The 26,868-nt window shown below is 42.5% G+C and overlaps 1 protein-coding gene across 5 annotated transcripts in view; it reads right to left on the bottom strand.

The window, feature by feature from the left end:
• Positions 1-26,868, bottom strand: part of ARHGEF3 (Rho guanine nucleotide exchange factor 3) — a 284,203-nt gene that overhangs the window by 21,981 nt on the left and 235,354 nt on the right. For all 5 annotated transcript variants that reach the window (XM_044754094.2, XM_070493511.1, XM_070493509.1 and 2 more), the window contains 2 exons: positions 17,188-17,295; positions 1,923-2,093 (listed from right to left, as the gene is read on the bottom strand). In XM_044754094.2, coding sequence (XP_044610029.1) covers positions 1,923-2,093; positions 17,188-17,295 — 279 coding nt within the window. The remainder of the gene's footprint in view (positions 1-1,922; positions 2,094-17,187; positions 17,296-26,868) is intronic.

Genomic DNA, 26,868 nt, shown 5'->3' with positions numbered 1-26,868 from the left:
CAGATTAGAGGGAAGAAGTGAGCAGGCTTGGAGAAGACCCTCCATCCCCGGGGTTGGTGGAGCGCAGGACAATGAGTGTGCTCTCTGGCAAAGCAGGGGGAGGCAGAATGGTGAGCTGGAGGCCAGCACATGGTGGTCCTTCACGGGGCCCAGTAAAGCCTCCATGTCATGCCCTCCTGGTACCTATTTTATTTAACCTCTTATTTTGAAATAATTATAGACTCACATGAGAAATTACAAAAATAGTACAGAGAGGTCTTGTGTACCCATTACCCAGCTTCCCTCAGTGGCAGCATCTTATATAACTATAGTGCATTATCGAAACCAGGAAATGGATTGGCATGATACAATTAACTAACCTTTACTTCGACCTTCCTCAGATCTCCTTGTACAACTGTTTTACTAGAGCTCACTTACATAGGCCTGATTGTCTGACTGACCAAATGTGGCTTCTGGGAGAAGAAAAGCACAGAACTCCACACTGGGATACACCACAGTCAGGCGTCTGTGGTGGAGCAGCACAGTGTCACCATGAAGACCACCGGTTTCGGAGTAGGACAGGACCTGGGTTCAAATCTTGACTCTTTAACTTCCTAGGTAGGTAACCTTCTGCTCTCTGTGCCTTAATAATTTCCTCACCTGCAGAATCAATCCCTCCCTCCTTCCAACTATCAGACGGTACAAATTATGTATGCACACTATTAACACTTGGGAGAACACAGAAAAGTATAAAGAAGAAAATTTTAAATTACCTGTAACACCATCTTGTTAAGATTTTTGCCATATTTCTACACAGGATTTTCTCAGTGCACATATTATATTTAAATGCTTTATTTATTCATTTATGAATAGATAATGCATTAATATGGTTCAAAATTTACAGTGCAGAAATGGGCACATGGGGAAAACTTTCCATCTCATCTCCTTCATCAGCCACCCAGTTCCTGTTCCAGGAGGCAACAATGTTACCAGTTTCTTGTGTGTCCTTCTAGAAACAATTTATAGTTTCATAAGCAGACACACACACACATATATATATATATACACATATTCATTTTTCCTTCTTCTTTTACATAAATGGTATCATACTACACACCCCATTTTGTGCCCTGCTTTATCCCCTTAGCCATACATACATAGCAGCGCTTCTTGTGTTCCTACAGCTACATAGTATTCCATGTATGAACATCCGTTACTTAACCAGTCCCCGGTAATAGATGTTCAGGCTCTTTCTAGCCCTGTTATAAACATTACTGTGATGAATAACCTAGCACACACATCTTTTCATCTGTGTATAAGTGCACCTGGCAGACAGATTTCTAGAAAAGAACTGCTGTGTCAAAAACCTAGAAAGTTTTCAAGTACCCCTTTGGCCAATGTCAGGTTCTCCACAAAAAGGGATATTCCAAGGATTTCACTAGATGACGCACATTTGAAGTGCTCAGCACAGTCTGGCACATGACGAGCTCTCTATAAAGGGTAATAGTATCATAGCCTTTTAGGGCCATCAATACAGAAAACTTACAGGGAATGAAATTAACTACATTCCATACAAAAGTTTTCCACAAAACTGAATCAGTTTTATAAAATGAATATTTCAAAATATTCTAGAAGTTCTTATCAAAATATAACTAAAGCAATTATTTTTATGAACTCCAGGATCCTAAATAAACATTTCCTGATTCATCTTCTTTGTAAATTCAGATTTTCACATCAGTTTCTTTTTAAAGTGGGGGCCACACCCACCCAGCTGGATGCTGGTTTCTCAGTTGCCTACAAGGTTTGACACCTCGGTTTATACCTCCTTCTACAAATACAATTAAGAATTGATTTGGCGACCTCAGGGTAGACCCCAGCTTGGCTCTCGCCCACAGTACACCTGGTTCCAGACACATGGTCAACTCCATGGGTCCCAAGCCTACCTCCTGTCGTTTGATTTCCTTGGACGTAAGCATCTGATTGACGCACACATCGAAGGTCTCACTCCACAGCTTGCTGTCTCTCCGCTTCGTGCTCGAGGGGGTGGCATTTCTGGACCAGGGTCTGGGGGCGAGAATGTCAGGCCGGCTCTCACTGCGGAAGCTAATGGAGCGCTAAACAATGAGAAAACAAACCGTCACCGGGGCAGAGCGGCAGGACTGGGTGGATCCTTTGAGCAGCTTCCTGTCACTGACAGATCATAAATCAGACATTTGCAAGAAAGAGAGGGCAACGCCACAAGGCCTTTGGGAAGTGGGGCATTGTCTTGAGCCTACGTGCTAAGGAAAATTGGGCAAGGGGCCGTTTTCACACACGTGCTGGGAGTATCCGTTCTGTGAGACCTGGATACAGTACAAGAACATGCACGAAGGCAGCTCTCAGACAGCAATGAGCCCTACGTTTTTCTGGTGGACATCTGCTCTTCAGAAGGACAAGGATTAACAGTAGTGGATGTCCTTCAAAAAAAAAAAAAGAAAAAAGTCTCTCGAGTACTCCTCTCCTCCTCCTAGGAACAGAACCCCACTATCCTTGGGCATCTGGTCTCACATAGTTGGGCCCGACCTGACCAATCAGAGATCTCCACCACCCTGGTTTGGAGAGGGGTGCGTGATTTCCTGAAACTTGCTGCGATTCATGAGAGAAAGAGGAGAAAGGTCTTTGTTCCTTTGGGATTGTGAGCTCAAGAGACAACATAAACAGGAGTTTCTTACAGCAACTCTCTGGTCACAGAGAAGAGTCTACTATAGGAGAGATTAAAGGGACACAGAATGAAGGATGGAAGAGAGATGGATGGACCGAGGGAAGGAGGGGGCGAGCTTTACCAACATTGTTGGTGCCCCTGGATCCTACTGTGCTTGAAGCTAGAAAGAGCCACTCTTAGACTAAGGGGCTAACACATTCCCCTTTCTGTTGACATTCATCTCAGTTGGAGTTCTGCCAACTCAAAAAGTACCAACTAATATACATACTAAATACCATCTTGGCAGCAAATGATGCCTGTTCCTGAAGTAGTATTTTCCAAAGAGGCCCTGGTAGACTTCCAGGTGGTCTAACCACCCAAAGTCCACCCTCGTGGCTGAAACATGCTATTACAGTGCTTTCTCTTGACAAATACAAATGATCAAGAAGAAATTTGAGTGCATCACCTTCAGCCTTCATTCTAGAGGATTTCAACACACTTACTGGAAACTTTGCCAAAGCAGTGAGGTATTGCTGTGCTCAAAACCCACATTCTTATTTAACAAGTGCTCCTTTATGTCTGTGGCCTTTAGTGTGAAGTTCCAATTCCTCAGTTTGGCACAGAAGGCCTCTTATAATCTGACCACAGTCTATATATATAGGATCATCTCCTACCACTCACCCATTAGTCCCTATTCTCCACCCCTACCACGCTATCTGCCATTCCCTAAATGCACCATGCTTTGCCATCCCTCTGTGTTTCCTTCAAGCAGTCTTCTTCTCCTAGAATTCTTTTCTTTCAATTCCAAACTGGCTAACTCCTAACTTGTCCTCAGGACATAACACAAACACCTCCTCTAGGAAGCCTTCACCAATATTCACCCACTCTTTCTGAGCAATTTGGACATATCTCTGTTATAGCAATAATCACATTTTCTTATACTTATTGGTCACCTGCTCTGAACTATGAACTTCCTGAAGGCAGGGACTGATTTTGCATGTGACATATGAGCTGTCATCACTAAGACTAAGACATTCAAAGGTAGCTTCCAAATATTTTGAGATTCAACAATAAAATTTAAGAAAGTAAAGAAAATTTTAAGAGAACTATTCAATATAAGGGCACTGTCAAATAAGCTATAATTCATCTGCTTGATGAAGTATTATCTATCCATTAAGACAATTCTGAGATAATTTTAACAACTAAAAATCCCTTCTATGTAAGTTCAAATAAAATCAGAACTATAATCTATATATGAACACTGTTTATAATTATGAAAAAAAATGCACGAGGAAAGATACAAAGGGAACACCACAAAATTCTATTGTTTTTGCCTGATAACATTATAGGTGATTTTTATTCTAGTTTACAAATTTTGATAATTCAAGAAAAATGAATAAATGAAAAATGTAAAAAGAAACTTCCAAAAGGCTTCAGTGTATTACCACAACCTTACGGAAGCAGGAAGCTACCTCTGTTTGCAAGCAGCAACACAGCTCCTCAGGCTGGCGCAGGCTTCCAGGAGCTCCTGGGCTCGTTAATGAGCTCATGAGAGCTGGACCAGCCCTGTGCTGGTCAAGAAAGGACTTGCATCGGATGCAGTTCACTATCTCGCAGATCCCTGTGATCTCTAGAAAACAGGCTCTTATAAACAGTGACCAGACTGATGCTTGCAGATCCCCAGCTCTCAGAATCAATTAGCCACAGGCATGGAAAGGTCAAAACAAGCAAAGTGAGTCATCAAGTAACTTGCTCATCTCAGTTTGTGGTTTTGATGCCAGCCAGGGCAGGAGTTAAAGAGCAGAAAGAGAAGAAAACACAAAAAAGAAGATTCAAAATGAAACACATTTTCTACTTTCCCTTGAGAGAACCAACCACCCACCTTGTTACATTTGTGGTCCTTGACCCACTTCAAACTCCCCCTTCCTCACCACCAGTTTGAAAATAATTTATGCTAACTTTAAATTTTCATACATCGCAAAAGTTTATAAAATCAAGTACAAATTGCCTCATTTTCCAAACTCCACTTCCCAGAGGTAACTGCTATTAAGTTTGTTCTAGATCTTTCCAAACTTTATCTATGCATTTGCTAATATTCACAGAAAACAGAATGCTTTCTCTTTTCACTCAACAATATGTTTCTCCATGTTAGTATATAAGATGCAGTCTTTTAAAAAAATAACTTATTGAGATGAAATTCACACAACATAAAATTAACCTTTATTTTTTTTTGCTGAAGATTAGCCCTGAGCTAACATGTGTTGCCAATATCCCTCATTTTTTGCTTGAGGTAGATTAGCCCTGAGCCTACATCTGTGCCAGTCTTCCTCCACTTTACATGTGGGTCACCGCCACAGCATGGCTGATGAGTGGTGTAGGTCCTCGCCCAGGATCTGAACCTGCAAACCTGGGCCACCAAAGCAGAGTGTGCCAAACTTAACCACTAAGCCACAGAGCTGGCCCCTAAAATTAACCATTTTTAAAGTGAATAATTCAGTGGCCTTTAGTACATTCACAATTTGTACAACCACCATCTCTACCTAGTTCCAAAACATTTCCATCTCCCCAGAGTCACTCCTTCTTTTCAATGGCTGCAGTCCAGATGGACCACATGGATTAACCAACATCCAACTGACGGACGTTAAAGTCCTGTCCAGTATCTGGCTATTACAAAAGTGCTCGGTGAACATCCTTTATTTTCTGAGCTGGTATTTCTGAAAGGCAGATTCCTGAAGTAGAATTCCTTGGTCTAAGCAGCATCGACTTTTTTTTTGAGGAAGATTAGCCCTGAGCTAACTGCTGCCAATCCTTCTCTTTTTGCTGAGGAAGACCAGCCCTGAGCTAATATCCGTGCCCATCTTGCTCTATTTTATATGTGGGATGCCTACCACAGCATGGCTTGTCACATGGTACCATGTCCGCTCCCGGGATCCGAACTGGTGAACCCTGGGCCGCCAAAGCGGAACGTGTGCACTTAACTGCTGTGCCACCAGGCTGGCCCCAGAAGCATCGACATTTTAACATTTGATATGTACTGCCAAATTGACCTCTGAACACTCTGTTCAACTTTCTATTCCCCAGAAAGTTATATGATAGGACACTTCTTGCACATACTCATCAACAGGATATTATTATCAATCGGATAGGGAAAACACCTATACTTTAATTTCAGTTTCATGTTTGGAACATAAGATTGAGCATATTTTTATGTATTTATTGAGAAGCTTCCCAGAGTTGGGGATTTCCTTTTGTTGCAGTTTGGGGAAAAAGAGAGAGGTGAGCTATACTGGGTGAGTTCTATCATTAAGAATTCCTTGTTCTGTTTCCTTAGTGATTTCTGGGCTGGAGTGCTGAGGGGGAAGGGATGGGGACGAAGTTCACCATGTGTATCACAGAGGGGCTATTACATGCCCACCCATGCTTATCACTTCTGATGAGTTCTTTCTGATCCTCCCAACCACCCTGCATGATGGGAGTTTATTCCCATTTTACTGATGAGGAAACAGGCTCAGAGAGGCTAAGTAAGGCACTTGCCCAGGCAGGATTCAAAAGCAGATCTGTTGGGCTCCAAAGCCTGAGCTCTTTCTACTGTAGGGGCTGCACCTGCTGTTTACATGCAAATCATACATTGTGGGGAAGTTTCAATGAGCTGGGACTCAGCCTTCTAGGAGTTTAAATCTAGTTAAGGAGAGGGAATACTTTCCCTCAGTTTTAGGAATAACGACTGAGTGGGTCTTTGACCAATCAAACTTTAGATTTACACCTTTCCTTAGGCTGGGTTAAAACAAACATTTCCTCCTTTTTAAACTCCACTTAGAAAGAGAAAGGATGTGGAAAGGAAGAATCCCAAAGAAGAAATAAAGAACACGGGCAGGTATGTGGTCAGCAGCCGACTGGCCGTGGAGACGCCCCACAGCCAACCAAGCCCAAGCCAAGGGCTGGTGTTCATGATGGCGCTGACCACACACCATGACCTACACCCCTACAAGTCATCAGTACAAATGGGCACAATTAAATGAGAGGATTGCAGCTGGGGAGGAACATGTGACTACTGTTAGAAGAGAAAACCAAAGACGGGGATGCCTCTTGAGAGAGAACAGTCACATCCCTTCCAGCACCCCAACCACTGCCCATTCCCCTTTACTCCCACTTTATTTATCTCTATTTTCACCATGTGCTGTATGATATCATCTACTGGTTTGTTTCTGACTTGTCTGTTTCCTCCCAAAAGAAGGTAAGCTCCTTGAAGGCAAAGATATCTATCTGTTCTCTTCCCTGATGGATTCATCTGCAACTGGCACACAGTAGCACCTCAACAATTTTGCTTAATGAATGAATAGCCTGTATATGCTGGGCACTGCGAGGGGAACTTTAGAGCCCTGCTATACCCAAGAGGTAAGGATTCCTACCTCTGTTCTACAGATGAGGAAGCTTGAGACTCAGAGAAGGTGACACTCTGCTGAAGGTCATGCAGCTAAGGAATGATGCTCCAGAATTTAAACTCAGGCCAATGGTGAACTCACAATGACAATCCAAGTCAGATCTATTTCAGTCCACCCCCACTCCCCCCAATTTTTAATCAACATCTTACCCTGCCTCCCCTAGGGTAAGATTCAAAGTGTAATGATGGGGTACATGTGCCCAAATAGATGAGTTTCAGGCTACTTCTCAGTCTATGGGAGGGATTCTCAACCTTGCCACCACTAACATTGTGGACCAGAAAATTCTTTGTTATGAGGCGCTTTCCTGTGCACTACAGGATGTTTAGCAGTGTCCTTACCTCTAACTACTAGATGCCAGTAGTGCCTCCACTCCAGTTGTGACTACCAAAATATGTCCAGACAGTGCTGAATGTCCCCTGGGGTGAGAAACACTGGTCCACAGTAACTAGGAGAGGCTCAACTCAAAAAGAGGGACCCAGCCTTGGGAGGGACCGCATAAAAACAGAAACATGTACATCCATCCCCTCAGGGTGTGGAGATTCTGAGCTTGGAATGAAAAATGTTCCAGGACAAGCAAGAGTTTCCATGAGGGAATCTGGCCTAGCAAATCAGTCAAAAGCCCAAAGCTCATAACTACTGGCAGCTAAAATAACAAAGGCCATAACAGGCACAGATAATGCAGATTTAGGAAATGGGTGCTCATGTTTATGCCTGAGCTGGGTATGTGGAAAAGATGCTGCAGATGCAAAGGGGACTGTCTGTCAGGTGGGAAAAGGGGGCCCCTTTACACGTGTCAGAGGAAATGTAAACCCAGCAGGTTAGGCATGATGGAACAGGTTTGATTTGTTAAAGCCGCCTGTTCAGCGGGGGGCTCCCTCGCCCTTTTCCAAAAACAGAAGGTCTCTACAGCCAAAGATAATATGCTCCAAAATGAGCTCAATCCAGGGAAATGCTCTACACTTACCATTGCTATTTTGTAGCAGATGGTTTATTATTAAATGGATTGGAAGTTAGGGTGGGACTGTAAGAGGAAAACATGTTTCTATGCTGCTACTACAATGGGTTAAACTAAAATATACAGTGCTTATGGCTGGGATTGGAAAGTGTTCTCGAATAGCAACCTGGAGGAATCTCTCATATAAGGCTTGATTAGAGTAATTAACTTAAATTGAGAAATAACACTTCCCAGCTGGGTGGCCTCCGTCACATTTGACCCTTACGCTAATCCTGGGAGAGGCACTGGGCAGCTTCTTACATTTTGCCCCCTTTTAATAGATGAGAAATCTGAGTACCAGCGGATTAAGTGACTGGCACAAGGAAAGTGTGGAATAGGAACTGAGTCCAGTCTTTCGACTACAAAACAGGGATTTGGGTTAAGAACAACAGGCTTTGGAGTAAAACAGACATGGCTTCAAGTCAACTCAATTGCCGAGGGACCTTCGAAAGTTAATCTTTCTGGGTCTCAGTTTCCTTATCTGTAAAAGAGGCCTAGTAACAAGTACCTCACAAAGTTATAGTAAGGATTAGATAAGATAAAGTATGTCAAGGGCTTAGCCAAGTGCCTGAGACGTGGTCAGTAGGAAATGGACATTACCTATAGTTATTACATCATCGACTACACTGCTACCACTTGTGCTTGTTTTTACATGTTTTCATTCATTAGCAAACAGCAGACACATCTCTGAACTGCTTGGACCAAACAGCTCCTTGTGGGCCCTCCATTAGGATAACATAGGGGGAGAAAACCCCTCAGCAGGAGTGTTATTTATAAAAGCCAAAGATCTATAAACAGCCTAAAATGCTCAACAATAGGGATTAAATTGATTACAGAGTAACCATAAAATGGAATAAAATATGGCTGTTAAAAAACATTCTTTCTGAGAAGACCTTAATGACAATGGGCAAATCTCACATGTAGAGTTAAGGGCAAGAAGATCCTTGTTTAAAATACGGAATGTTAACAGGGGTTACCCCAGAGGGCGGGACTGCAGATGATTTTTATTTTCATCTTCATACTTCTCTACATTTACTTTCCATACTGAAGAGATATTAACTAAGAAAAAACAAAATCAGCAGACAAATGTGCGTGACCATGAAGAGAGTTCAAAGTGGTGCTATAAACATAAAATCACATATCTAGAATCTGGTTCAGATTAATGCACATTAAAAACACGATAAAAAGGCAGCTGATCAATTCACAGTCAATCAAAGTCAAGCCCCAAAGACCTAGTGCAAGAAGAAACCTTACTGTAGGGGGAAGAGATTGTAGGTAGAATGAATGAAAAGCTCAAGGAAATATTTGGTTCGGGTGTGGGGAAACTATTGTACAATTTGCTTAGAGGAAGCCCAAAATGAGGAAGACTTTCAGAGGCTTGGGGCAGCAGCCCAACCCTCTTCACTGGGCGCCATAAAATGGCTTTTGCATGATAATATTAATGGTAAAATATTCCATGAGCTGGAACGGAAATGATGACTCGCCCCACCCCACGCGCAAACAAAGAGTAAGGAACAGCTGCGAAGTGGGATGCTCTGGACCCAAAGTCTGGCCATTATTTTCAGATCCTGGCAAACTGCAGCTTTAATTATGACCAAACTAACTTTCTGGAAAAGCCTATTACAGGAGAGGCACTGTGAAACCCTACAGAATCTCAGCACCAGCACTAAACAGCTGTGTGACCTTGGGTACATTTTTCAACCTTCAGATTTTTCCCCTATAAAGTGGTGATGAATCCTACCTTGCAGAGTTTCAGAGATGAATTGAGGCCAGGAACATAAAGTACTTTTCACAGAACCTAGCTCTTTGTAAATACTCAACTAATGGAAGTTATTACTACTAAATAAAAACTGACAAGCTTTAAGTTACAATAGTCAACAATTACCATGGTCTACTATTATTCAGAAATAGTAAAGCACAACATAAAGTTAGGAGCTCCTCTTGACAGGGAATACAGGTCACTTCTCAGCTATACCCTTACCTTCCAGACAGCAAGGCAGTATGATTTCTAGTCACTTCTCCAAACACACACACACACACACACACACACATACACATCCCAAGCTCATCACTATATCTGCCAAATACCTTGGGACCAAAGACTTTTGTCAGTAGGCAGTAGATGACCTCGGACCAAAGAACTAAGTTTGAGGTCCTTGGAGAGGAAAGTCATGGTTGCCAGCACATTAAGTGCCTGGGTACTCTTCCTACTTACTTCTCATATCTAGATGACATCAGTCTTCTCACACTCCTTCCGCAAACCTGAAATGCCCTTTCTCCTCTTCATCCGCATCATCGCTGAGCCATTCTAGGCCCAACACAAACCCTTCCACCCTTGCCAGCTAGCTTTCCTTCCCCCACAGGCCATTATGAAGCTCCCTTTCTCTAGTATATTTTATCATATAAGATTTTCAAATCTCACACATTTTTATCTGGTTGCAAAGGTAATATATAATTATTTAAAAAATTCAAGCATGATAGAAATATATAATATAAAAAGTAAAAGTAAATAGTTCGAGGCTGTTTATTCATTCTCTACTGATTTGTAACTCTTATGCAGTGGGGAAAAAGGAGGAGAACACAAGACAGAAACAAAAGAAGTGTGAAAGTCTCTTATAGTCATATTCCCAAGAGATAGCCTCTATTAGAATTTGATGATGTTCCTGGTTTTTTCCTATACACACACTATTATGGGTGTGTTTTATTAATTGGGATACAATGGTTTTGAATTCCCCTTTTTTTCACTTGCTAATATATCTTAGACAACTTTTACCAAGTAAATTTTGCCTTCTCAAGAGCAGGCACTGTCTCCTTTTTCATATTGACTACTTCCCCAACAAGTCTAGAGCAGAACAAATAACACAGTAGATATAGAAAATATTAATGGAGAACATGAATATATCATATTTTATGCTGTGTCTGAGTTACATGAAATAATTTCCAGATCTAAAGGCCAGGGAATGGAGCAATCAGAAACTGTATTTACCAGAAACCCTCCTTTAGCCTCAACAATCCTCCCTCAGGGGATACATGTGGGGGAGGGGGCTCATTTTCTATTGAGAAGTAGCCCAGTTATATAATATTACTAAGTAGGCACCCACTGTAAGCTCCTGGAGAGCCACTAGGAAGAGCAATGGCCACCTTTTCTAGTAATAAAAGTGATACTAATACAGTTCATGTGCCACCTAATGACATTTCGGTCAACAATGGACCGCGTATATCACAGTGGTCCCATAAGATTAGTACCACACAGCCTAGATTTGTAGTAGACTATACCATCGACGTTTCTATAAGTACACTCTAGGATTTTCACACGACAAAACTGCCTAACGATGCATTTCTCAGAAGATATCCCTGTTGTTAAGCATGACTGTAGTAATCACCAATTTCTAAGCACATCCTAAGTAATGTGTAGTGTCAGGTACTGTGGATACAAAGAAAAGTAAGAGACAACCTTCGCCTGCGTGGAAAAGTCAAGGGGCCCCTGGGAAAAGCCATCTTGTGAAGATGTCACAGCAGAGGAAAAAACTGGTAGAGAGGGAGAAATGTGACTATGAGTCTAGAATTAGGATGTGAGGACACAGAGAAGCAATTCTGTCCAAGAATAGATACACATCAAGAATAGAGGCCTAACTCTAGTGATATTAAATGCCTTTAGTGTTCACACCTTTTGACCAGAACTCCACTTCTGGGAATATAATCTAATGAAAGAAAGAAATACAGACACATACAAGATCTGTGATCAGGAAGTTTAAAGCAGTGTTATCCATAATGGTGGAAAAATGGAAACAAATGTTCAACAATAGAAGATTCATTCAACAAAACGGTATATCCTTTTGATGAAACACTCTATGAACCCATTAAGAATAGGGTCTGTGAAAAATATTTAATGACACAAAATATATCATCATATTGTAAGGTTATTTTATACTGTTGAGACAAAAGTAAGTTAAAAAATAGCATATACGGCATGATTATGATTTTGTTTTTAAAAAATAGACACCCAGGTACATAGTAAAAGAAAAGATTGCCTGGCTATGTGCCAAAACGTTAACAGAAGTTTTTTGGTGATGGAGAGATGGGATTACAAGGGACTTTTACTCCCTTTTCTGTGCTTCTCTATATTTTTCAATTTTTAATGAAGGTAATTAAAAAAATAGGAACATGCCTTCAAAAGACATTCGATACAGAGTTACTTAATAATATAAAAATATTCACAGCCTAAATATCCATTAATAAGAGACTGGTTATGTAAAATACATCACATCAACACATTGGAATAATATATACTCAGTCCATTAACATGTTTTCCAGGAGTAATTGTTATATAATATTTCTTTTAAGCCATAACAAAATTCTGATCCAGCTAAATGACAAAGGGAGGATGAAAATAGAAGAGATGGAACAAAACACAACAGACAAAATGCAAAAAACAAACAAACAAAAAGACAAAACCCAAGACAAAGAGCCTTAAAAGAAATAAAGTGGGTAGGGGCCGGCCCCGTGGGCAAGTGGTTAAGTTTGCGCCCTCCGCTTCACTCGTCAGGCCATGCTGAGGCGGCATCCCACATGTCACAACTAGAAGGACCCACAACTAAGGATACACAACTATGTACCGGGGGGCTTTCGGAGTAAAAGGAAAAATAAAATTTTTTAAAAAAATAAATAAATAAACTGGGTTATTTAACTTTAATAAAAGGCACAATTTTCCCAAGAGGCTGTAACAATGATGAAGAGGAACTTTTATACAACTAACTGCATAACTTGGAAATATGTGAGGCCGAGACCAACAGAGATGCAAGAGAAACTGATCATCCACAGTTGGATTGGAGGTTTAAATCCAAAGTGAACAGATCACACAAAGGCTGGACAGACTGTGAGTAACCCCAAGTTAGGCTCAGAGCATCTAAGTTAGCTAGATATACCTAGAATAACACTGGAAGGAAATTATTAAAATATTAACAGGAGTTGTTTTGGAGTGGAATCTTTTCTCTTTCTCCTTTTTTGTATTTTTCCATAATGAACATACACTCTTATAATGGAAAAGCAATAAAGCTCATGTTCAAAGAAAACGCAGGGCTCAATCACAGTGTAACATACACAGCATTCCATAGTATGCACTTGGACTCAGCTCAAATGAGTCCACCAGCCCCACACAGCTGTGACGGGGGAGGAGACTTCCAAAGGCAAGTTCTCCTTCCTCACTTCACACGAGGAGCAGTGCATGCAGGCCTGTTTCAGAGCTAGGCAGATTTTCCTCTCGGGCAGGCCAGTGAGGGGATTTATAGGCCCAGAGGGATCCAGACATCTGTGCTCCAGTCTACCAGCAGCGCTAACTTCCCCTGGTGAGAAGCAGATAGAGCGCCACGCAGTCGCCCGTCACTCTCCAGCTTCCACAAATGCCGCCTTTGTGCTGAGGCCTAAGCCCCCGGTCCACACGGGGCACGGAGGAGGCAAAGAGAACAAGTCCTGCAGTGTCTTGCCAAACTGTTGCTGCAAAGACCACTTGTATTTGTGGCTGGGTTTTCAACCTTTTTGGAAGAGGTTGTCAGGCCCGAGCTCTCCTGATATCCTCCTGGACTAAACTGTGGTCTCCCGTGGAACTAGAGGAAAGACGGCTAAGTGTTCCCTTATCGATTAAAGCATTGTGTTTGGGTAAAGCATGACTTTGGGCCTAAGTCATCTCTTCTTCTAGAATAAAAGGAACTCAACCTGAGAGGCATGACTGGATATTCAAAGGGATATGTACGTCCATATGGTGCCAGGAACCAGGGACAAGGGACACTGCGACAGAGGACCAAGCTGCTCAATTACAGCCTTGGGTTGCTTTTGGAAGTAGAAAAGACATAAATAATACATACATATGGGTAAGGAATGAATGACTGCTGAGAGGTTTGGGGTAGCTCCTACACTCCCTATTCTCTGTTCCTCCTCTTTTGGAATGGGCACCAAGATAAAATGAGATGGGAAGTGAAGTTGGCCCACTGAGTACCCCTTTGGGGCCTCCTCTTCCCCCTCCTCCTCCCTGCTCCTCAGGCTACACCAGCACCCTATTCCATTCGAGCTAGTGAGGGAAGCAATAAAGTCATGAGGAAACTACTGGGATGCTAGGAAATAATTCTGCAGAACTTGCACTGCACGCACCAAGGTTACTGACAGGGAGCTATTTGGGGTAATAAGATAAGACGGCATTCTCCGTGCTTTGTAAATCACCCTTCAAACATGGCTGTCTAACTCTGCATACAACCTCAGGGGCATATTTCCATTCGCTGTCCCCCAAGGACACACAAAATATATGCACCTTGCTCAGGTTCTCTCCATGTTTATGTGCATAACAGTTATTACGAATAACCGTTCTGCTTCTGCCAGGTCATTTCTGCCCAAAAAATGGAGCCTGGGGTTAGCTATTTGTCATGATATTTGAAAAAAGTAAATAAAAAAATTATTTTGCCAAAAAAGTCTTTAGGGTTTTAGAAACTACTTTCCACATGTCAGATCCCTCCCTCAAGTCTGGCTCTCTCATCCTTGCTTGGCCTCAGTCTGTTGGATTTCAGACATGGCTTGCTTTCTGTCTGTCTCAGTTCTTTAGGTCAATGCAAATTTTCAAGGTGATGAAATATTTCCTGCAGTGTTGCCCGTGTAGGGCAGAAACAGGGGAAAAGAAATAAAGGTTGCCTGGGAAGCCACAGGGAAGATATCGAAGCTGCGACAATGGAGGATCTTACAGCAATATGCAGTCAGGGCTGGGCTGTGGCGGGAGGCATAGACAGTGCTCCCCCTAGATCCAGGAGCACAAACATGGAGTTTATGGGCTAGGTGTCATCAGGAGATGTGGGGACATTTGTAGATGACAGTTGGCTGGCTAGTCAGGTCCAGTTCATTACTGCCATGTGGCAACACGGGCCCAGCACTGCCAAGCCTTCCAATTCCTCAAGAGAAGCCAGAACTCTAGATTGTTATATGGACTGCTTTGATTTTTAAACGTTAGCTCAAAACACTATGCAGCCAAACAAAACACAACTTGAGGGCCAGATGTGGCCATAAATCTACCAGAAGGCGACTCTATCTAGGATGTAAGCAATGTGAGGGCAGGAAGAAGAGCCTGGTGCACGAGGAGGGCCCACTCAATACTTGTGGAAGTCTTCTCGGGGCAGAGGGTAGACTCTCCTAGGAGAGACAACAGGAGGAGGTGACTGGCAACGTGGAGATCTCGTAATCAAGGGAAGGAATAACTATGGGGTGAACCTGAGCCGCAGCCACTGGGATGGAAAGGGAAGGGTGAAATGGCAGTAGACAGGCTAAGAATTTTCAAAAAGCAGAACTCAGTGAAAGACCAGATGTGCAGGACTAGGGTGGTGATGAATCTTCCAGGGGAAGCCTGTGATGAACTTGGCTAGAGGGCTGAGGGACTGGTCACAGGGGACAAAAAGTAAACACATTTTTCTTCACTAGCTTCAAAGCCCTTCATCTGGCTCCCCCAGACAACCTTATTTTTTTTTCTCCATTCCCCCACAAAGGGGATCAGAGGATAAGCAGGGGCTCAGAGGCCTAAGCACTGAGAGAGACAGAGCCAAACCTATAGCTTATTAGGTGATGAGATTCATTCAGGAGAAACTGCCAGCAGAGTTAACAAAGGAATGGGCAGGGCAGGGGATAAACATCGGAGAGGGATGGCATCCACAGGAGAGTGGCGAGAACAGCTTAGGCTCTGCAGGGTCACGGCATATTGGCTGAACAGCGTGGAAGCAACGACAGGATGGCATGAGGGAGACCTCAAATAGTTCTCAAATCATAGATTTTCATAGCACGGGACATGCCTTAGGTTCTGGTCCACAATTTTCTTAATGACTCAGTCAGCCAAGATAAAATACTGCTAAGCAACAGCATTCACGACAAGTAAGAAGTGGCAGGCTCAAGACTACTTCTTAGCTAAACAAGGTGAGCCTGTTCATGGCATGACTTTTGCGGGCTTCCGTCTACAAGAGGATCTTTATGATTATCAAATTTGGTCCAAGGCCTTGGACAAATCTCAATTTTCACCTTAAAAGATAAATGTTATCAGGAGTTTAAGAACAAGACTGAATACAACCACTTATTAGCCAAAGAACTATTATGGTAGCTAATATTTACTACTTAGCTAACTAGTAAATTAGTGTTTGCTAACAAAGGGCTTCGTATAGTTTTGTTAGCAATACAGTCCTTTAAATGCACTATCTTATGAATCTTTACAGTGATTCTATAAAAGACCTGGTAGCATCATCTCCAATTTATCCATTAGGAATGAAAGCAAGACCCAGAGATGTTAAGTCACCTGCCCAAAGTGACAAAGTCTTTGAGTGACAGAGCTGAGGTCAGAACTGAGATATTTCATTCTAGGGCCCTTGTTCTAATCCAGGGGTCAGCAAACATCTTCTGTAAAGGGCTAGAGAGTAAATATTTTAGGCCTTGTGGGCAATATGGTCTCTGGTACAAGGACTTGACTCTGCCATTGCAGTACAAAAGCAGCCATAGACAACACATAAACATTTAGCATGCCTATGTTCCAACAAAACATTATTTATGGATGCTGAAATTTGAATTTCATATAATTTTCATGTGTCATAAAAGATCATTCCTCCTTTGATTTTTTTCCTAGCCATTTAAAAACGTTAAAACCATTCTTAGCTTGTGGGCCATAAGAAAGCAGGGAGTAGGCTCAATTTTTTTCCACGTGCTATAGTTTGCAGACCCTGGTCTAAGCCACCAGGCTCTCCTGCCTTCCGGCTCACATCATGTAGTTTCCTGAGGAGGCCCATAGATATTTTAGGACAAAACCTGTAAAAGTGTGTCTGGATGGGGCACAGGACTGAAATACAATTGTGAGGAAAGACCCAACAGAGATGACTGTTCAAGTCACCCCTCGAAGGACTCCACCTGACTCCAGTTTACAACTTGAAAACACCTCTTCCTTTCAGTCCCCTCACTTGCTCTCTTCTATTAAAATAAGCATTGACTCAGGTCTACCTGAAACCAGAGTAGGTTCTGGGTAGGACGGGGATGTCCCCTCCTGTACAACATGGTTTTCTGCAAACATGAGCCCACTGTGACCTTACCTGCAGGGTTTGGCCGAAGCGCTTTAACGGTGTAGCCTTCACTGGTGGGATGAGGTTTGCTAGTGATGTGACTCTGGAAAGGGGTTTGACCCGTTTATTACTAGGCTCCTGTATGGTTGAAAAAAAAAAAAAGGAAAGGAGAATGTCAAGGTCAATTACGAAGACAACATAACTCTACCATACAGTTGTGTCCCCCCTCCATGAGGTGCTGGCTGCACACCGATCTGTGGAATGCAAACCGTGCCCCGTTTCACTCCAGCTGTGCAGAGATGACCTGGCTTAGGAGCCAGGGAAAGAGCAATGGCACAGGGATGTCAACAGAAGCAGCCTCTGGGGGACAGGAAATGGGCAGGGATCTGCTCCATACCCCTAACCCTCAATATCTGCCAGCTTTTAATTCGGAAGCCTCCACTTAGTAGTATCATTCTCCTCCACCCCTCCTACAGAGAAAAGCTGCCTCAGATTTCCCATCCAATGACCTTGTCAGGCAGTTGTCTTTTGATGCTTCTGGTCTCATCTTTTAAAAAACCTTTACCTCACCTTGCCTGAAGCTGCTCTCCAAATTTCTTTTATGCAATGGCTTTTCTAAAGCACAAAGAATATTTTTTAGTTCATTAAATTAAAAAAAATATAGATTTTTAAAAGAAAGTTCCTGTATTACTGGGCTCTTAAGAAAGCATCTTTGTATCTACAGTATATTTCAAATGCACACACTAATACGTATAAATAACAACCAGACAGTAAAAGAAAATGTACAGAGAGAAAACCCAACCATGGACACTGATTTTTATACTATATATATAGCCACAAATTTTGAACATGACTGCCACATAAAACACTTGCAAATATGCAAGGAGAGGGAGCCTACCCATTCCAATGACTTTGCAGACAAGAATTACATAAATAAGAACAACAGGCTGTGGGAAAGAGAGAGATGACAGATAAACATTTTACAAAGACAAAGAACAGTTACCCTTGTCTTCCTAAGCTCCATCTGACCTGCAGTAGATGCTGGACAGCACATGGAGACAGCAAATTTTGACGGAAAAAGCCAAACTTGCCAATTGTGGCGAATCTCAATCATTTCCAGAGGGAGACTCAAGATGCTCATCTTTCTGTTTCAGGCATTGCTTTCAAAGTTTCAAGGTTTAAGCCAGAACTTCAGATTCTCCAGGACATCCCTGCAGCATGTTTTGAACACAGTAGGTGCTTGGAAAAATCCTGCCTGAATTTGGAATTCTGCCGAGAAACTCTCAAGTCATTTTACGCCCTTGCCAGCCTCAGAAATCAGAAGCCTTCTTTGAAACAGACCCAACCTTTCTGGCATTTAAATAAAAAAATTAAAAGACTGAAAAAAAAAAAAGGTGCAAAAGAATTCCACAACATGGCCAAGGAGTGACTTCACGATATCTCGAAGCAGTGAAATACTTTTCCAAGACAGAGAATGAATCAGGGCTGCCGGGCACCTCTTCAGCTTCTTGGCATGCTGAGCTGGACAGTAGGAAACTCTCTGAACACTGGGAAGGCTCAGTTCCAAAATACAAAGGATGAATCTCTCAACATGAGAGACATCACATTACAATTATTTAAGTGCTGAAGACAAAGATCCAATAGCCCTTCTGCCTCCAGGTGACAGTGCCCTTCAGGAAGCTCCCTGTCCAGTGCCTGGCTCCTGAGCATCTGCGCCCAGAGGAGATTTTTAGAATATTTTTTACGTCAGAGCTACACCACAGGCATACTGAATCTCCAGACACACACACACACATACACACAAAGCCTCCTGAGCATCCCCTGAATTTCTCTAAATGGCTCCCGCTTTGAGCTGGAAATGCCAGAGTTGTGATATCACTACCTTCGGTGGCACACACTGCACTGCAGCAAGTGAGGAGAGGGGTGATTTCCTGGGGGAGGGGTTTTGGTCTCAGATAATCCTGCATCCACCTCACAGCCTGGAGACTCCTGGGTCTCCTGGCTAAAGCTGCTGGGTCACAGATTCTGTTTCAGAATGGGGAGGTTGAAAGGCAAATGCCAATTGGGTTCTCTTGCTTTAAAAAGGGGTAGGGAGCTTTGCATGCTTGGCAGGAAGGGGGAAGATTCAGCTCTGTTTCACTTGCTGTGTCATCTTTTCTAAGGTTCGGCTGACTTTGCCGCCCATTTTCATGACCCAGTTGGAGGAGTGTTTTCTGCATAGCTACAAGATGTATGCACAATGCAAATGCCAGCCCCTCACCAGGTTGTGTGCAATGCTGCTACATGAGATTATAATTAAAACTCCTCTCCTAAGGCATTGCCCATTTGGAAGTAAACATGGGGCTGCTCTCGGAAATCTGACATTCCCAAGTAATGAACAATCGAACCAGAAATCATTGCTGTATGATTTAGTGCTGTGATCCAGGAAAGTGAGCAGGTTCAATTTCAAAACCAGAACATTTACAGGTTATTGGATCTATGGAGGAGGCTTTGTGCCTGACTCACATGAGCAAAGCATGAATTATGAAGTTCTCCTTGAGGGCTTCAGTGAGAATAGGAGATTGAAAAAAATTCTTGGCCTAATTTGATTTTTCTTTTCCATTTACTCAGTATGTCTCCAGCTACATTTAACTGCTGTCTAAAAAGAGCCCTCAGGGAAAATGTTTCCAGATTCCAGTTAAATAGCTCTACTGAAAACTAGCAAATGCAATACCAGAAATGCTTTCGGGCTTTATGGAGAGATGACAGACTACAACCTGCAGAGGCTTCCTAGTCCAACAACTCACCTGCCAGACCAAGCTGGGCCAGGTCAATACTAAACGCAAGAGCAAGGCGCCCTATTTCAAGTGCAGATACCACCCCCACCCTGGAATTTTAAGACAGGGCAGAAGCGCATCTTCCAAAGAAGTTAAAAAAACAAGAAGAGAAAAAAGAAAAAGGCATTGAGTATTCACTGCAGACAGTACTTTCTGAATAACAAGAGTTTTGTTGCATCTTTTCCAGGCTTTATAGCTTGTTTTTCTTGTCTTATTGCACTGGCTAGGACCACCTGTATATTGTTGATTACAAGCTGAGACAGTGGGTATACTAGTCTAATTCCTGATTCTAAAGTGATTATTATGAAGATTTCATCTTTAAGTATTGTGTTTGCTGAAAGCATGGAAGAGACACCCTTTATCAAGTAAAGAAAGTTCCCTTCTATGCTAAGTATGCTGTGAATTTTTATCATAAGTGAGTATTGACTTTTATCAAATGTTTTCCCCTCATCTTTTCAGAGTACAAGAAGGGGAAAAATAAAGGAAGGAAAAAAGAAGAGACAGGTGGGAGGAAGGGAATAGACTGAAGAAGGACATAGAGGTTGTATTTTCTCATAAAGGAATTGATTTAACAATTTAAAGGGCTGGCCCAGTGGCACAGCGGTTAAGTGCACATGCTCCGCTTTGGCAGCCTGGGGTTTGCCAGTTCAGATCCCAGGTGTGGACATGGCACTGCTTGGCAAGCCATGCTGTGACAGGCGTCCCACATATAAAGTAGAGGAAAGATGGGCACGGATGTTAGCTCAGGGCCAGTCTTCCTCAGCAAAAAGAGGAGGACTGGCAGCAGTTAGCTCAAGGCTAATCGTCCTCTAAAAAATAAATAAATAAAATAAAAATAAATTACTAACAATTTAAAATATCTTGTGCCTGAATTACAAAGAGAAATAAAGCATTCCATGCAATTTTATTTTTAATGTGAGATTTAATTGAATAGATTTTAATATTCCTTCCTCAGGGAATGCAATGATTTTTATCCTCTCCTCACTCTTCCGCCCCAGAGATAAAAACCAAAGCAGATTATGTGCAATGTAAGAAAATGCCTATCATATCAATATGATCTAGCACAATTCTTTATTCCTTCAAAAATAGTTCCATCCTAATAGACATGGCATTCAGGAAACCCTTATTCATTCTCCCTGCTCTTCATTTTTGCAGCCGGAGTGAGGTTGGGGAACAGTAGGAGGGTTTCCACATTATGTCTGTAGCTGCCCTTAGACTCTGCTTTCACTAAGCCACAAACATAGCCCAAGAAGGGCCAGAAATGCAGCCACCGGACTGCTATAGGACTCCCTGCTCTACTGCAGGGCACCCCTGCTCTACACTGGCCAGGAGCGAAGGAGACGTGATGATCGACTGTACCAGCAGACGCTTTTTGTCCACGAGTGGATAGAGTCGTAGAAAAGTCTTTCAAATGTTTGGAATTATCAGGGAAGCCTTATACAGGGCTCCATCTGTGTGACAGGAGGTGTGCTGGGAACTGCACACCCAGAAGTCACATTTCATCCACCCAGTAACCCTCTAGGAGGCTTTCCTCATCCTCATGTTAAACAGGAAGTCACAATCTCAGAGTGATCGAGAAAGAGCTAGCATTATTAAATAATAATAATGAGTTCATACTTATTGTAGGGACTCTTCTCATTGCTTTACAGATATTTACTAATTTACTCCTTCTAACATCCCTGCAGGGTAGCTACTATTGTCATCCTCATTTTAAAGATGGGGAAACTGAGGCATGGAGTGGGCAACTTGCTTAAAGTCACTCAGCTAAAAAACGTGGCCATGACTTAAACTTAGGCAGGCTGGCTCCAGAGCCCATGCCCTACACCAGGACTTGGCTAACTTTTTCTGCAAGGGGCCAGATGGTAACTATTTTTGGCTTTGCGGGCCATCCACTCTCTGTCACAACTACTTATCCCTGCCATCAGCCATAAACAGTATGTAAATAAATGAGTGTGCTTATGTTTCAGGAAACCTTTATTTATAGACACAAAAATTCGAATTTCATATAATTTTCACATCACAAAATATTCTTTTTTACTTTTTTTCAACCATTAAAAAATACAGAAACCATTCTTAGCATGAGGGCCATAGGAAGTGGGCCACATCTGGCACAAGAGCCATAGTTTGCTGACCACTGCTCTATTCTACAGCCGGCTTCACAGGGTCGTATCCTGGGTCAGTGGTCCTCAGCCTCAGCTTTCTACTCCGACATACCCAAAGATGACACTCCCAGGCAGGGCACCCTCCCACAGGCACTCTTAGATAGTCTTCAGGCACCACCAGATGGCATAGGATCGATGTGTATCGTCTTCTTGTAGCCAGGCATGCAGGGTCCTCCCCTGGTAAGCAGGGGATATATCTGACTTACGTTTTGTGAGTAAACCCTATCCTACAGCATTTTATCCCCTTAACTTTCCAAACAAGTCAGCCTGAATATAGCACAAACTTTCCCTGACCAGTAATATATACAAATAAAGGTCATTAAAAATGATATGCTTGGGGCCAGCCCCATATCTGAGTGGTTAAGCTCGCGTGCTCTGCTTCAGCGGCGCAGGGTTTTACCGGTTCGGATCCTGGGTGGGGACCTAGCACTGCTCATCAAGCCATGCTGAGGCGGTGTCCCACATGCCACAACCAGAAGGACCCACAGCTAAAATACACAACTATGTACTGTGGGGCTTTGGGGAGAGGAAGGAAAAAAAACCCGATATGCTGCTGGGGGTCTGCTTCACAGTAATATGGGGCTGGGGAAAGGGGATGTGTAAGAAACAGGACTGATCACAGGCTGGTAACTGTCAAAGCTGAAGGCTGGGCACAGGGGACTCAGTATGCAGTCAGAATTCTCCAATAATAAACAGATTTATTTTAATAGACAGAAAACCGTTTCACAAATGTACCAGTGAATGCTCAAGTGGAGCAGACAGGTGCCATCTGAGGTTTTTACTCCAGTTGTTAGTGAGGGCCTATTGAGAAAGGAAACTAAAGAGACAGACATCATCTACAATCAAATGCAATTAGAATAAACCTGGTAAAATGAAAAAAATCCAGTACTGAATTTCAATAATTCGCAACTAGCATTAGCCATAATAGAGAAAGGTCTACATGGCTGGGAAATTGAAAGCTGGGAGAGCTACCTTGAACAATTAAAGATAGGCAACCCCAAGGAGAGGCACCAATCTGGCTGCCAGACTCCCCAAAGTCTGTTTTATTCTATTGACTTTTTCTATTTGCTCTCATTAAGAAACCCATCAACAGTCTCCTGATCACTAAATGCCAGGACGTAAAACAATCTGGCAGAGTTCAACTCTTGATTTACCGTAGAAATAGCCAGAGAAAATAGGGCATTCAAGATCAGACTGCCCACGGAGAGGAAACCTCTGTTCTGTCCTATTTATTTTGTGAGTACGCTTTGCTTTCCCCACGACTGCCTCCCAAATTCATGCTTTTCTTTCCATTCCTACAAAGGCATCATCTTCTACTAAGAAGGCTAAGACTCCCATCCTTGTCAGATCCTCACTCCCACGCATTACTCTACATTTGCTTCAACATTACCTCCCCTTCCTTAGGGCCAAAGGATGGTCCACAGTGTTTAACAGTTTATGCCCAAGATTCTCACCCTTCAAAACTTCTAGGTCACAACAAATATTCTTGTGTCCTCACTTCCTTTGACCCCTCCTACTGTCAAGGCCTTCCCACCCGACCCTTTCAGTGTCTCTCAGTGACTCATCGGCCAATTCTTTTACTCCTGCCTCTACCTCCTTCCAAGCCATAAGCTTTACTTCAAATGGTCCCACTCATCCCCTTTGGGCAGACCTGACAGCTTATTTTGTATCTTGCCCCTCAAAGAATTCCTGCAGATTTTCCCTCTTGGTTAATGTTTTTCTAACTAAATGGTTGAGAATGAGCCATATTTTTAAAAAATAAGTCTACCTATTCATCTCTCTCTCTATCTACCTACCTCCCTCCCTACCTCTCTCTCTCTCTCTCTTAGTCTGGCTCTCATACTTACCAGCTGGGTGACCCTGGGCAAGTTATTTGCCCAGTTTCTTCACCTGAAAAATGGGGAAATAATCCTCTCATAATGCAGTAGTGAGAATTCTGTGGGTAAGAGCTATCATTTATTGCTTACAATCTGTGTCAGACACTGGGCCAGGAGCTTTACATGGATTTTCTCATCATATTTTCAGAACATCCCATGAGGGAGGTAATATCCTTATCCCCATTTTACAGATGAGTAAGCTGAGGTTCAATGAGCATAAGTAGTTATACAGGTCATACATCTCAGGTGGCAGAGGCAAGATGTGGATTATACACTGAACCATACACCTCTGCTACGCTAGTGTGCCCAAGAGATAACTATTCTGCTCAAGGGATAACTAGTCTGTTCAAGAGAAAAGATGACCACATTGCATAGTGCTTTGTGAAAAGACAGCTCTCAATTAACAGAGCCTAAAATATGAGTAAAAACTTGGTATGTTTTTACTAGATTATTTCACCTCTTCCTCCCCTTTGCCTCTAAGAACAGGTGAATTTATCTAATTATTCAATGTATGCATTCTCTTTTTTTAAAAAACGGACTTTGAAATAATTTTAGATTTACAGTAGAGTTGCAAAAATAGTACGGAGTGTTCCTGTGCACTCTTTACCCTACTTCCCCTAATGTTAACATCTTACATAAACATTGATATTAACATTGCTACAACATTATTAACTAAACTTTTAAGGAGTTACTGGGATTTCACCAGTTTTCCCACTAATGTCCCTTTTCTGTTTCAGGAGCCAATCAGAATCCCACATTATGTTTCATTGTCATATTGCCATAGTTTCCTCCAATCCATGACAGTTCTTCAGTCTCTGTCTTCCACGACATTGACACTTTTGAAGAGTAATGATGAGTTATTTTATAGAATGACTCTCAATTTAGATTTGTCTGACATTTTCTCACGGTTAGATTCAGATTATGTATTTTTGGCAAGAATACAACAGAAGTGATGTGCCCCTCTCGGTACATCATATCAGGGGGTACATGATATCAGTATATCTTATTACTGGTGATGTTAACCTTGACCACTTGGTTAAGGTGGTATTATGGGTTGAACTGCATGCCCCCAAAAAGATATGTTGAAATTCTATAGACCCTGAACCTGTGAATGTGAACTTACTTGGAAATAGGATCTTTGTAGATGTAATCAAGTTAGCATGAGGCCACACTAGATTAGAGTGGGCCCTAAATCCAATCACTGGTGTCCTTATAAGAAGGGAAACTTAGACAGAGACACACGCGGAGAATGCCGTGTGATGACAGATGCATCGATTGGAGTGATGCATCTACAAGCCAAAGAACACCAAAGATTGACAGTAAACACCAGAAGCTAGGAAGAGGCAAGGAAGGATTCCCCTGCAGGTTTCAGAGGGAGCACGGCTCTGCCAACCCCTTGATTTTGGACTTCTAGTCTCCAGAACAGTGAGAAATAAATTTCTGTGGTTCTAAGCCAGCAACTTGAGATACTTGGTTATAGCAGCGCTAGGAAACTAATACAGGTGGTATCTGGTGGATTTCTCCCTTGTAAAGTTATTACTCTTCCCTTTGTAATTAATACATATATTGGAAGAGATACTTTGTGACTATGTATTTTAAATCCAATTCTGTAAGTGTTTACCCAGCATCTGCAAAGTGGGCTTCATTGAAGTGTGTAGCTGTCACCCTTAGAGGAATGTCTCCTGGCTGAACAAGTACAACCAGAAGGTTGATCCCGGCAGAGTACCCAAGAGAGTCAGCGTTGGCTGGAACATGGAAGGAGTGGGGCAGGTGAGGCGGGCAGCAGGCAGGGTACAGTGCACCACAGGGGCATGTAAGACACAGAGCCGTTCAAGCAAGAGGAGAGGGGCTGTAGGAACAGGCAGGGGAGCTTCTTCGGACCCTGCAAGTGACTCTTCATCTTATTTTTTTGGAAATAGAAAAGATAATAATGAAAACATGGTTTCTAACTCCAAAATTTCCATTACATTTTTTTTTTTGTTCTCTTTTCCCTGGCACAGAGCTAACTGACCTGGTGTCATCCGTTACCAGAAGCTGCAAGGCAAATAATGAGACCCAAATTCCAACAGAAACCTGGCTTCATTGATCAGGCCAAACACATTTCAGAATTACATTGGTTTCTAATCCACAAGGTGAACAACAGGTCTTCAAACCCAGAACTATAATTTTCCTCTAGAGATGCTTATCAGTTTCAACAAAGGGACTATACGCTTTGTGGACTTTGACAACTACCAGGAATGGCTCCTGGAGGGATCCCTGATACATTTGTCTTGGTTAATCTCAAAGATGGAGGCCACACCCTTGTGTTTATTTTCTCCAGCTGCAAGTCTGGTTGCCTAGCTATGCATCCAAGGGAGATTTGATTTCCTCTGATGAAATGGCCCAACTCTCTCCATATCAGATATAAGGAAAACATCCCAATTTCCTTCTTTAAAAGAAAAAACAAATGCTGTTTTTCTGTTTTTTGCTGATGTGGATCAGGAGAACCTGGATAAATAAAATCCATAAAACACTCTGAGTTTGTTCAGTCTCACGGCCGAGCTGTTGGATTGCTGAGTTGAGGATCTGACAATTTCTCCCGCCTCCCCTCATGGAAATGCTAAATAGCAATTGACGGAGACGTGACAAGGTGGTCTGGGCCAATCCACAAATTAAACCATCAACTCTGGGGGCTGTAAAACTGAACACATTAAGGTTGGAGAGATTATCTTTATTCCCTGTGTATCAAGTCTACCTTTGCCTGAGCCACTCAGCACCAAGAGTCCAGTCAGCACCTACAGCATCTGGCCAAAGTCCATCTGTGAGGTGCTGTTTTTATGGGAGCCTTGGTTAAGGGAGAGGCATCAGGCGTCATTT

The sequence above is a fragment of the Equus asinus genome, chromosome 21 (genome assembly GCF_041296235.1).
Source record: "Equus asinus isolate D_3611 breed Donkey chromosome 21, EquAss-T2T_v2, whole genome shotgun sequence".
Lineage (NCBI taxonomy): Eukaryota > Metazoa > Chordata > Mammalia > Perissodactyla > Equidae > Equus > Equus asinus.
Note: the sequence above shows the minus strand (reverse complement) of the source record. Positions and strands in the feature narration are given on the sequence as shown.